Source organism: Xiphias gladius, chromosome 12, assembly GCF_016859285.1.
Source record: "Xiphias gladius isolate SHS-SW01 ecotype Sanya breed wild chromosome 12, ASM1685928v1, whole genome shotgun sequence".
NCBI lineage: Eukaryota > Metazoa > Chordata > Actinopteri > Istiophoriformes > Xiphiidae > Xiphias > Xiphias gladius.
The window spans coordinates 19309501-19322354 of record NC_053411.1 but is presented as its reverse complement, the minus strand read 5'-3'; the positions used below and the strand labels follow the sequence as shown (position 1 = coordinate 19322354).

General features: G+C 46.5%; 1 protein-coding gene across 3 annotated transcripts in view; it reads right to left on the bottom strand.

Annotated features, from left to right (window-relative positions):
- Window positions 1-89: 89 nt before the first annotated feature.
- camta2 (calmodulin binding transcription activator 2) overlaps window positions 90-12854 on the bottom strand; it is a 35693-nt gene continuing 22928 nt past the window's right edge. For 2 of the 3 annotated variants that reach the window (XM_040140679.1, XM_040140680.1), the window contains 11 exons: window positions 8362-8549; window positions 8190-8268; window positions 7529-7811; window positions 7212-7445; window positions 6882-7105; window positions 5624-5805; window positions 5287-5491; window positions 4529-4600; window positions 3371-3563; window positions 2305-2380; window positions 90-2151 (listed from right to left, as the gene is read on the bottom strand). In XM_040140679.1, coding sequence (XP_039996613.1) covers window positions 2097-2151; window positions 2305-2380; window positions 3371-3563; window positions 4529-4600; window positions 5287-5491; window positions 5624-5805; window positions 6882-7105; window positions 7212-7445; window positions 7529-7811; window positions 8190-8268; window positions 8362-8549 — 1791 coding nt within the window. In that variant the 3' untranslated portion in view covers window positions 90-2096. Of the gene's footprint in view, window positions 2152-2304; window positions 2381-3368; window positions 3564-4528; window positions 4601-5286; window positions 5492-5623; window positions 5806-6881; window positions 7106-7211; window positions 7446-7528; window positions 7812-8189; window positions 8269-8361; window positions 8550-12854 lie in introns of all 3 variants that reach the window. The other variant, XM_040140682.1, reaches the window with a different exon arrangement.

Genomic DNA, 12854 nt, shown 5'->3' with positions numbered 1-12854 from the left:
GTTGTTGTTATTTTGTGTCTTAGATGTCGTTGCATCTGGGTCCGGCGGTTGCGTCAAGATCCAGCGGGAAACAGAAACAGGACCAGGACTAATAGCAAACAGCTGCTTTATTCATCTGACTTGCAGAATAATGTTAATTTTTCATTTGAAAGGTTTTGAAACGCAGAACAATTAAATACAAACTCATGCAAAGCTTCACTGCAACAGCCGAAGAAGAAGAACCGGAGATTTTCCCGTTTCCGGTCAAACCCACCTGGATATAAAGAAAGCTCACGCTCGGTCCTGGACGCCGCGGTTGCCGCGACAACGCAGCATCACTCAGCGCCCGCCTAAGAAAAGCACGTGTATAAAAACAGAGGGACTCGTGCAGCAGCAGCAGAGTTGCAGGGATTTCTGGAGCAACTCGTTGCTCCGCGGCGGCGTCCGTCAACGCCGCCCTGAAAAGTTGCCGGATTTCAAAATACGGTTTGGAGGGAACCCCGGTCTGACCTCTGACATCATCAGCACAGATGTGATGTCGCCACAAAAAACGAAATACAAGGCCGTCGTATGTTTCCTGTTGTGACAACGGGGTCGATTTGTCCTGCGGCTCCTTGTTGTTGTTAAAACATCGTAACGCGTTTGCTCAATGGCGGGATGAAAAATAAAAGAACCCGTTCTCAAATTCAGACTCAAAACTTTTGCGCAAATGAAGTCTTCGGGTCTCAGTCCCGACAAGGCGAAGTGTTGGTTTGTAGGCCTGACAGGACGACTGGGTTCCGGGTTCGAAAAAGCTCTGGACTCATTCGACTCCGACGGTAACGGTCATCAAACCTTCTCTCGCTCCTCGGTCTCGTTATTAGTAAAGATCCAATAGAAAACGTAAGTAGCAGCTTCTCATATTTATTGACACTGGAGGAAACCTAAAAACAGGAAGATTCTGAATGAAGTTCTGCAGCCGCTTTTTGCTTCCTATAGGGACATCTTCTCGTTTCTGACTGTTTAGTCTGTCTAGAAACCAGAGGTCAGAGGTCATGGGGGGTCCTTAAGACTAGACCTGTGCAGCGCACACACTCATACGCTCACACGCTCACATGAACGGTTCATGCTGTAATAAATAAAACATCCATAGCATCTATAAATTCAAACTTTAGAATATATACGTTTATATATGTGATTGTGTTTAAATATATTTGTACGTAGCTTTGTTATATTCATGTACATTTCGAAGTAAACAGTTTGTCGACTCCACATGAAGAGCTCAGTTCGCATCTGAAACTTTCAGGCTCCCGTCTTCCTTTCAGGTCTGAATCTGATCTGTTCAGCCGACCCTCCGACGCACGATGCCGTCGGTCCTCATCCCCTCACCTTCGCAGGTAAACAGCAGTGCATTATGGGAAGGAGGGTTTGTTTTGCCCTGAGCCTCGCCTCCCGGGAGAGATAAGAGTTAAACCTTTCTCGGGCTGCGTCCCGGTGTCGTTGCGGAACCTCCGCAGTCCACACCTAGACACGTTCAGTCCAAATTACCCGCAGTCTTATCGAGACCGGTATCCAGACGAGAAAGTGTGTATTCGTGCGTTAGCACCAGAGCCAAGCTGAGCTCGTAGCGTTAGCAGGGTGGCGGACTGATCGTACAGCGTCCTCACATCCTCCAAAGTTTGGACCGCGGCGCTGAACTGCGACTGCTCGAGTCCGAATTCGGTGCAGAGAAAGACTTCGGGTTCTGCTTCCGGCGAGGCTTTGCTCAGGGTAAAAAAACCCCGTTTCTCGTGCCTGTAAGGCAAAAGGAGGGCGAGACGTTTTCCAATGGAGCTTTTTAGAGCCGCAGACAGACAGAGAGACAGACAGAGAGATAGGGAGACAGATAGAGATAGATAGACAGACAGGCAGAGGAATAGAAGGAAGAAAAAGAGTTGGCGTGGGGTAAGGCCTCGCTCCGTCACTCTGTCCTTCTCTCCATCAGTCGTTTCATTTCTTTGTTTGGTTTCTGTCCCTTCGTACATCAGAGTAAACCTGCTGAAGACGACGGGATTTTAAATCCCTCTCTCCTCCCGTCCTCTGTATTTGTCCCCCCAGGAGATGGAAGAAGGGATGAAATGTAGAGGTGGTGAAACGATTTAAGTGGTCAGTCCTCTCCTCTCCAGCTCCCTCGTCTGCTTCAGCTCTTTTATCCTGCAGAAAGAAACGCAGCAGGATTTAAACACAGACAGTTAACACCGACTTCTCACGAAGGAAATAAAAAAGTCCAGACTTTTCTAAAAGAACCGCATTTGTTCATGTTTTTACTCCAACAAACCGTCAGGATGTAAAATGTCTTGGCGTTACCTGTGTCTGCAGCGCCTCAGAAACCTCATGATCTTCCTGGCTGCCTGGTCCTGTTTCTTTGTCAAGAACGACCCCTGATGGACACATAATCAATATCTCCTGCTTACCAACAATCACCGTCACCCACGGGGACTAATCAATATGAACTGGCCACAATCGGCCTGTTCGGATCAACATGCACTGCGAGCGGTCAGTATTTGTCTTCGGTGATCACTGTGTGCCGGTGAACAGTGACTAGAGGCAGTAAAATCCGGTAGTGGCAGGTATCACCGTGTTCACTGTGGGCATTGTACCCTGAGCTGCGTCTGCTCAGGGGCCGCCTGTATCAATGCAGCGGGGTAGAGGACTAGCGGAGCTGGTTGAGCAGCTCTCTACAGCTGAGGCTGACTGACACAGACTGGAGCTGTGACCGTATAAAATCAGGCCACGCGAGACATTGCCCTGCGATGCAGGACTGCGTGTGTGTGTGTGTGTGTTTGCTGAGCGTCGCTGAGCTGCTGAGCTGCTGTTCTCCTGAACTCCTGCGGTGAGTTGGGAACACATCTGTCACATCTGCCAGAAACAGCCGGTGCGGCTTAGCGATGCTTTATCAGCTCGTGTTAGCGTGACGCTAATGAATGGTCCGTAAGTGCGTCGCGTCATCTCTCCTTTCTGTGGATCCGCGGAGCGTTTAAACCGGTTTAAACCGGTTTAAACTGGGAGGGTGTTAAAACCGGACCGGACCAACACACTAACTGGTCCAACACAGAAGTAGTTCAGGAAAAAAAAATGCACAGACATTATTCATTCATTAGTCTGAGGGTAAATAATCATCAGCGTTAATGAAAACAATTGCTAGTAGCAGCCCGAACCATAATTGACTCAGGTCTCACCTGCAGTGATTCACCTGCTCTGAATCAGGTGGCTCCACACAGCAGATTCATTCACACTGAACTGAACAGTCTTGGAGGAAGCTGGATCTTCTCCTGTTATGAGTTCTGGTTACACTGCTGGGCGAGTGTCTGGACAGATGTGTTCCTACTGTGTACAGAAGTTGTAGCGACAGATGTGTCGATGAGCTCTTACTTGATCTTGGGGTTGTGGCTGGCGGCGCCTCGCGGAGCCTGTTTGAGCCTCTCGTACTCCTTGTAGCTGCGATAGTACTGCTGGATGAGGACGGCCGCGCGCCGGCTCTGCTGGAAACGCTTCTGCTCGTAGTAGGACCTGAACTTGGACTGGATCAAGATGGCCGCCTGAGTCATCTTCTTGTAGAGCGCGTACTGAGGAGACAGAGTCACGCTGTTAGTGTTTACACACGGCCGAACACAACAGGAAGGGACCTGGGTACAATCTGCGTGGAGGAACCGCTGAGGAAGGCGGGAAGAATTAGAGAACGCAGCGCTCGATCGCTTGTCGGTGAACACTCCTATCGAACCTCTGAATCGTATCTGGGACTGACCAGCACGGCGTTTATGAATGACACACAATGTGCACTACATGGCCAAAAGAATGTGGACGCCAATCAAAGGAAAGGAAATCACACAGACTCTCGTCGGCATCTGATGGTAACTCAGGTTGACTTTTCCAACAAAACGCATATTTGTGTCCGTACGAGTTCTCTCAGCCCTCTCTGACCTTTTCCTCTGCAGTGGCAGTAAACACAACACGGGTTCTGCTGCGTCGATTTCAATCCGGGTTTTAAGCATCGATCGTGAGTCTGACAGAGTTGTAGGAGTTTAATAATAAAACGGTGGACGACTGTTAATGCTGCAGCCCTCCTGAAACCACAAAGAGGTCATTACTAGAAACCCCTCTTAGTATAATGCGGCCCAGTAACACCCGCAATAATGAACATAAATGTGTCTTATTGGCTTCATAGGAGTCCTGTGTACCGAATGAAGCGGCCGCTAATCATACGAAGGGAATGTTCAGCCGTCCACATACTTTTGAGCAGGTAGTGTAAGCTTAGATTATATATATCAAAACACACACACACACACACACACACACACACACACACACACACACACACACACACACACACACACACACACAGCGACAAACTGACTACACATCACTACATCTACTGGTCAGCCATATTACCTTCAGAGCTATCCATGTTAGCTAGCCGGAGAGAGAGAGGGGGGGAGAGAGGGAGACGGTAAAGAGACACAGCAGGTTAGTTCAGTGTTAGTGAAGCTTGAGGACAAACTCGGTACAGTACAACACACACATTAACTCACACCTGTTTGTATTTCCTGTAGCATCTCTGAATGACGGCTGCAGCCATGTCCTGCTGCTCCTTTAACCTCCGACCCTGAAGACAGACGAGTGGGTTTAATGTGCTTTAATTCACGTTTCAGCAGGTGTAGAATCTGTGACGTTTCTGTGTAAATACAGAAATATTAACCAACTCTCTTCGGCCTCCAGGTGGCAGCGTGACATCAACTGAGTGCGCATGTGATTCAGAAAACACTTCACACACAGACACATTCTCATCGTCCTGCAGTGAAGAAAAATCTTTCAAGCTGCACGTGGAGTTTTCCTGTGTACGTTCGGTGTTGTTCACCTCAACTCAGTGTGTGAATCCCTGAGGTCTGACAATCCCGTTGAATGTGTTTCCTTCCTTATGAAAATAAATGTTTCGGCGCCAACCGATCCGGTGCTTCCTCACGGGAACAAACAAAACAGGGACCCTCTTATAAAAACACTGCTCCATCAGTGGACAAAAAGTGAACGGGGAGCCCTTAATGACCACCTGTCTCATGAGCTCTGACGACCTGGACAAATACGGAAATCAGTGACTAAAGTCATGGAATCTAAGTCTAAACCCTAAATTCAAAGGATTTAACTCAGTTGACATTTCTGTTCAATAATGTACATGGTCCTTTATTTGATGTACTGTACATGAAAACGAGTGAAGCCTATTATAACTGTAAACCGATGAGAACATGGTGCAGAGGATGTGAGTGTGTGTGTTGTGTGTTGTCGTCGTGTGTGGACCTTGTATCTCCTGAAGGCGTTCTGGATGATCCTGGCAGCCTCGTACAGCTCCCTCTGCTCGCCGTCCGTCAGCGTCAGCAGGGCAAAGTCCCTCTCCATCTTCCCATTGGCTGAAGCGTTCAGGAACTCTGCCCACGCCGCCGAAGATGGGGGGCGTAGCCTCTGGAGGGCCAGTGCACTGAGGGGTGAGGGGGGGCAAACCCGCCTGCAAGTGCGCGCACACACAAACATCCATCCATACCTGTGTTTGTAGCTGGTGATAATGTACAGGTAACTGTACTTTCGGTAGCAACACTTTTTACAATGGACTACAGTCGTCTTTTAGGGCGGGGCTTACCTGGGAGGGGACTGTGTGTGGGCGTCCACCGTATCCAGGTAGGTAGCCAGCCAGGTGTCCTGTATGGCTGGGTTGTCCCTCCTCTCTCTGAGCGGTGGCTCCGGCCCCCTGGGGAAGTCCTCCTGTTTGATTCGCTCCGGGGTCGCCTCGATAATTTGCTCTGCCAGCGTTGCCATGTCAACCTGTTGTGAGGGGAGGGTAACCATAGTAACAGGAACCTAAGATGCCTGTGGTTACTGGTTGTTTCGCTTGTGTGTGTGTGTGTGTGTGTGTGTGTGTAGCGTAGACGACCAGAAAATCACGACGTTAGATTTCTTAGGTTTCTGTTGCAGCTCCTGTGAATAATTTCACCAAATTAAGATTTAAACCTGAGCTTCCTGCTGACGTCGAAATCTTTTCAACCATACAGAACTAAACAATGGATGTAAAAAAACCTCATACCACAACTCTACCAAACATGGAGACTAAACTCAAGCACTAACCTCTGGGACTAATTTTAGGACTAACTCCAGGAACTAAACTCTGGGACTGAACTACCTAGACAAAATTTGGAGACAAAACTTAACAGATAAACCTCCGCAACTACATTCTGGTGCCAAATTCAGGAACCAAACCAGAGGACTTAACTCAAGAACATCGTGGCACTAAACTCACGGACTCAATTCTGGAGCTAAACTTGAGGACCAAACACAGGGACGAAATTTGATGACTTAACTCTGGACTTAAATTAGGAACTAAAACTAGGAACTAAGCTAAAGATTACAGTCAGGGACCGAAATAGAAAGAGCTCAAACTCCAGGACCAAATTCAAGAACCAAAGTTGGAGAATGGACTGGGAGACTAAGTTCTGGGACTAAACTCAAGGACAAAATCCGACGACTACTGTAGGAAATTAAAGGCGTAATTAAGAACTGAGGTCCGGGACTAAACTTGGGGACTAAAAATAAGACCAGAACAGATTAAACACCATCATATGCCTTGTTAAATAAGCAGCTCAAGTACTTAAAAAAAATCCTGAAAGTCGATCAAATCAACAGTTTGATCAATGAAGATGGGACTTGGTTAAATTTCATAGCCCTGGTTTATTATTGTCGAGCACAAGAAGCCTCCTCTATGACGCGTTTCCCTGACAACACTGGTATTACCTGCATCTTGTTGTAAATAGTTTATACTTGAGTTTCGGTGAGTTGGGAACAACAACCCTTTGCGTGTCACGTGTTAGTGTGCCTGCTGGATGGCGTGTTTGTTAAATGTGTACCTGCAGCACCTCCTCCTCCAGGTACTCCTCTTCCTCGCCTTCGTTCTCGGCGTTCTCGTTGTAGCTCAGCAGCTGCTCCTCCAGCGTCGCTGCCGTCGTGTGCGACCGCCGCCCACCCACCGTGTGTGCTTGTGCATGGGCGTAAGAGTGTGTGTGGCTGGGGGAGGCAGTCTCATAGTCCATGAGGTAAAGAGGAGAGTCTCTGGAACCTCCGGGGTTCAAACCTGTGAGATCGATCAGTGATAAAAAAGGATCACTGCTTCGGCACAGACCAGTCATTTTATTCAGGGACAGAGAAAAACAAACCAACAACAACATTATCCGTGTTACCTGTGCTGAAGACAGCGTTTGGCTCCTCCCCCCACATGCACAAAGGAGGAAGGGATGGGAGGGGGAGGGAGGCAGCAGAAGGAGGGGAGACTGGCAGTGAGGAAGAGGGGGAGGAAGGAGAGGAGGGGGAGGAAGGGCAGGTGTCCATGGGGGCGGGGCCACTGGAGTACGCGGAGCTCGGGGAAGGGGAGGAGGGGTCGCTGGGAGAGGGGAGGCTGCTGGAAGAGCTCAGACCTGGAGGGGGGAGAAGGGAGACTGTTACGGCCAATCGGGTGCTTGAATTCTGTCACATGATCAGCAGCAGGTGTGTGCGTTACCCGTGTCTGGGCTGGTGGACAGAGGAGACAGGGGCAGCTGCGGTTGCGGCGTAGCCGGTGTGTGCGTGTCCACTGGAGACGTGTGCGGGTCCCTGGGCGTCACGTGTGTATGCGTGTTCTGCGTGTGCAGTTCCTCCAGTGCCGTGGCAAGGCGGGTGTGTCCTCGGGAGCGAGCAACGGCGAGCGGCAGGCGTCCCAGCGAATCCGGGATCCCCAGAGCCAGACTGTTCCAGATGTAAAGGAGCTCTGCTGCCCTCTGGTGGCCCAGAGCACACGCCCACATCTGGAGCACACATACAAACATGTGTTTAACACGGGATGTTAACTGGAACACGTGAAGAGTGCAGGTGGCAATTATTAATCCATAATCACATCACTGATAGATGATGACCTCTATGTGTTAAACTGCCGGTAACCATAGCAACAGTACTGATGCCTTAAACATGTTAACTGTGTGTGTGTGTGTGTGTGTTTGTGTTTTTGTGTTTTTGTGTTTTTGTGTGTGTGTGTGTGTGTGTGTGTGTCTTTTGTGTGTGTCTTGTGTGTGTCTTGTGTGTGTGTGTCTTGTGTGTGTCTTGTGTGTGTGTGTGTGTGTGTGTGTGTGTCTTGTGTGTGTGTGTGTGTGTGTGTGTGTGTGTGTGTGTGTGTGTGTGTGTTTTACCAGCGGGGTGCAGGAGAAGTGGTCGACGTTAAGTGGATCCACTTCCTGTTCCAAGTCCAAACTGTCGCCGTTGACACTCCTACAACCAAAAACACCATCTACAGTCAGACTGTGAACACCTGCAGTGTGTGTATCAACTGTGTATCAGGTGTGTGTTTGTGTGTGTGTGTACCTCCAGTGGATCAGAGTGTGTATCAGGTGTGTGTATCCCTGTGCAGCAGCCAGGTGCAGCAGTGTCATCCCACGGTGACGGACGGAGTGATGAAGCCTTTCTCCTCCTCCTCCTCCTCCTCCCCATCGTCCTACCCTCATCATTCGCTCACACACTCCCACTATTCTCCTCTCGAACCACTGAGAGGACTGAGACAGAGACGGCGACAGCGACGTCACACATCAGCAGTAATAACAGTGATGTCACATTTAACCCCAGTACCCAACGACATCCTGAGGGCTAAAGATGTCACGATCGCTTAACCTGGACACACCATTGCTACTCGGCTACTTACACAGGCTAGCGTGACTAACTGGACTTACCTGAGCTAACCTTGGTTACCTAACTTGTCACTGGGCTGATTAGACTGCTCTGATGTGCATCGTCAGCTGTGAGACCTTCTCTAGACATGTGTGTGCCTTTCCAAATCATGTCGAGTCAGTTGAATTCAGCACAGGTGGACTCCAATCAAGGTGTAGAAACACCCCAGAGGTGATCGAGAGAAACGGGAGGCAGCTGAGCTAAATGTCAAGTGTCATAGTAAAGTATCTGAATACTTGTGTCAATGTGGTATTTCAGTTTTTCCTTTTCAATAAATTGGCAAAAATTTGTAAAATTCAGTTTTTCTCTTCGTTATGGGGCACTGAGTGTAGAGTGAACAGGGAAACCCTTACCCCGGGCTATCCTTGCTTATCTGACTATACTGGACTGGCCTGGGCTCACTGAAATCACTGGTTTAAACATAACCAGTCATGTGACATTTCAGACCAATCAGACGCTCACAGAGGAGCTCGCTGGGGCTGCAGTTTAAGATCATCTTTATTTCTGTTAAATAAACCGATTAATCAGTGAACGAATCAATTGTTTTATCTTAAAAATTTCTGGATGTATTTAGATTAATTTTCTGATAATTGATCAATGATCTCTGCGGTCTGTTAAAGGGGAACTGTCTGATCACCCCTCCGTCTCCCCCTCTGGGCCGTCAACCCCCCCCCCCAGCTGGTAGGAAACATTACATTCATTACTACCCCCCCCCCACTCCAACCCCTTGAGTTTTCCTTCTGACCCTCCCTGGCATGTGACCCCCCTCCCCGTGTGAGGCACGTGGGCGAGCAAGGCTATAAATGACTGACAGCGGAGAGAGCGAGCAGCAGCCTCTCTGATCTGACGAGTATAAACACGGAAACACTTCCTGTTCTCAGGCCACACAGCTGTCAGTCATCCATCCTGCTCTCGGTAGCGACGCTCAGACAGCTGCTGCACAAACACTAAACACACTTCAAACGCATTGACGACGCTAACGTACCGACCTGTGATCTGCCCTCAGTCAGATTCATCTGACAGGAAGTGAACATTATTGAACTCAAACTATAATTCGAACTCTATTTATTGGCGGCTGTTCTTGTTAATAGCTGTTCACTGTATTTACATTCAGTAATTCTCTCTCTGTAAAGGGATTTTTATGCTTCTGCACTGGCGGAGGCATAAAAACTCAGCAACGCCTGGAAGGAATTTCTTCACATCTGGCACAAAAGTCCACTCGGACTCAAGGACGAGCCGATTCGAAGCTGGCGGTCATAGGTCAAAGGTCACAGGTCACTGTGACCTCACAAAATGCGTTTTTGCCATAACTCAAGAATTCATACTCTATGACAACATACATGTATGGACGGACAACCTGAAAACATGTAGTGAAGACTTTAAAGGAATTTGATAAAAGCTATAAGTGTGTTTGATCATAATTAGCAAATGAGCGTATTATTACGTTTATCCTCATTAAAGACATGAAGCTTCAGAGCTCAGTTACTTGTGTTGACTTAAGCTGTTTTTGATCTCCTGAGGAATTTCCTTGAAAGAACCGATTTGACAAAAAAAAATCTTTGCATTTTCAGCAGACCTGCTGTGTGACTCAAGATTATGGCAGAAAATAACTGGGCAACACGTTAATTCATGGGTCCTTACACCTTTCAGCTGCAACTCCTCATTAGGACACTGTTTGCTCTACGATTTGAGATTTGCACTCTTTTGAATTCTGAGCTAGCTAATACTATTACTGACAGCTAATGCTGTTCAAACAACAATAAACTACAAGAATATCCAAAGACCAAAAAAAAAACATGGGATATGAACCCAAAAAGGATTATTGATGATGATATAGGGCCGGATGATGACATCTCTCTGCAGGTTCACCAAGTTAATTTAAAGACTATTTTTATTCCACCAACCATGAAATCAGTACCTTTTGTTTCATGATCATCCTGTCTAAAGTATGAAAATATGATGGAAAACCAGTAGGAACCGGTACAGATGAGAATTATTTAACAATAACATTACGATACCACATTTTTTCAGTACTTCCCAGGAGCTTATAACAATAATTTCTAATGACGTAATGAATTAAATGAACACCCAGAGGAGTGAGTAAAATGGCTGGATGGACTGACCAACTGAAAATAATAACAACTCATTTGCGTTCTCTCTAAAATCTTGACTCGATGATCTTCAGGCTCCTGTGGCAGCAGCAGTGACGGTGTTTGACTGAAACAAACTGTCTGTCACAACAATCCTGCCGTGAGTTTCGAGGTGGAGAACGTCTCCTGACAGCAGCAGCCACATACAGAAACATTTAAATCTCACATTTCCACCTACAGCAGCCAACAGACAAGAATTAACACTTTTTAAGGCCTAATGAGACCTGCAGACACTTTGATTAACATCGAAATTTAAATTTAAAAGAGTGAAAATCTCAAATCGTAGTGCAAACAGGAGCAGCAGCAGCTGAAAGGTACATCTGGCGGTGGTTGATTTCATTGGCTGTAGTGGAGTTGAGTGTGCATGTTGTAGCTTTAATTGTTTTAGTTAAGGTCAAGTCTCTCTCTGTGTCTATCTCTGTCACATTGAGTCTATTTTAACTCAAGGACTCAATCTGCCAAATTCCCCATGACATCAGAGAGGGAGGGAGAGAGGTAGAGTCGCTGCAGCTCGGTTCAGCAGAGGTCAGACCGCAGATATTTTTTTAAGGGATTTTTCCATTCAGCTTAATTTGTTCTTCTTAACCTGTTTACCAACCGACCGGCTCAACCACGATCTGCAATCACCTTTATGTAATCTGGCTGATCGCCTGCTGTGCTCTGTGTCTTGTGTTTCACTTCCACACTCCTCATTGTGCATTTACAAACGCAGAAAACCTTTTTAGTTTATCTCCACGTTCTGTCTTAAATTCATAAAATGTTGATAAATCAACACACATTCTGTAAAACCTCCTATTTCACCAGTGCCTTTTAATGAATGTGTGGGGCTGCATCTACAATCATTTTCTAGATGAAACGTTTGGACTACAAAATTTCAAACAGTGGCTAAAAAAAAAAAAAGACAGCTCAACGTCACATCTTCGACAGTCTTGTTTTGTCCGACCAACAGACCAAAGCCCAAAAATATTCCGTTTGCAATGATACTAAAAGGAGAAAATAATTCTTAGACTGGACAAACGGAGACCAGGGAATGAGTTTGAGTTTTTGTTTAAAAAAGAAACAATCTGTCAAAACGGTTTCTGATCATTTTTCTGGTAAAACGCTAATCGATTAGTAGACTCATCTTCTCAGCTCTATAAATGTGTAAAGGCATTTCTGATTGATGAAGGTTTGTCATGTTCTTGTGAATATCCTTTACATTATTTCCTTTTATTTCTTATTGTATTCATTCTCAGATGCAATCTACAATGACACTGTTTACACTCATTACTGAATGATGGTAATTTGTATTTAAACGGTTCTCAGAATTTAACATCTGCTCTTCGTGTGGAGCCACAGTTTAACCTGTCAGTGTTTTACTGTGATCTGTAGTTTTTGGTTTTGCAGAGAACAAGCTACTCTCTGTTTTTACAAAGCCTGACAGTTGTTTAAAATCTAAAAGACTCATTTCAGAGAAGGAAAGACGGAAGGCGACATTTGCCATTCTTTGTGTTGAATTACAGCCCAGCCCTGTCATTCTGTCTCTAATTATCTCCAGCAGCGTGACCGTTCCACACGGTTTCCTTTAATTTTGCTTTAATATTTTGTAGAGGGTCCTGTAGTATTTTGTGTTTAGCTGAAAGTTTGGACAGGGCTCAGCCTCTACAGCTTCAACTAAATACTACAGTTTAGATTCACTTTCCAACCAACAGCAGCATTTGAGAAATGTGGTGTCATCTTGAGCGACGACTCTGTGCTTCCACTGTAGTTATCTTGATGAATAAAGAACACCTGATGTGCTGTTTTCATATTGTTTGGCTGACAACCCGTCATATTGCTGTCAAGATGTGATTTACAGTTCTGTAAGGCCCTGATAAAATACTGTTTAGCTGATATTTTGCTGCAAGTTTGTCCAGTGTTCAAGTCGTGAGTCTTTGTTCAGAAACTGAAGCTGTGTGAAGAGTTTCATCTTGTTTCAACAGTGGCTGAGATAAAATAACGTAC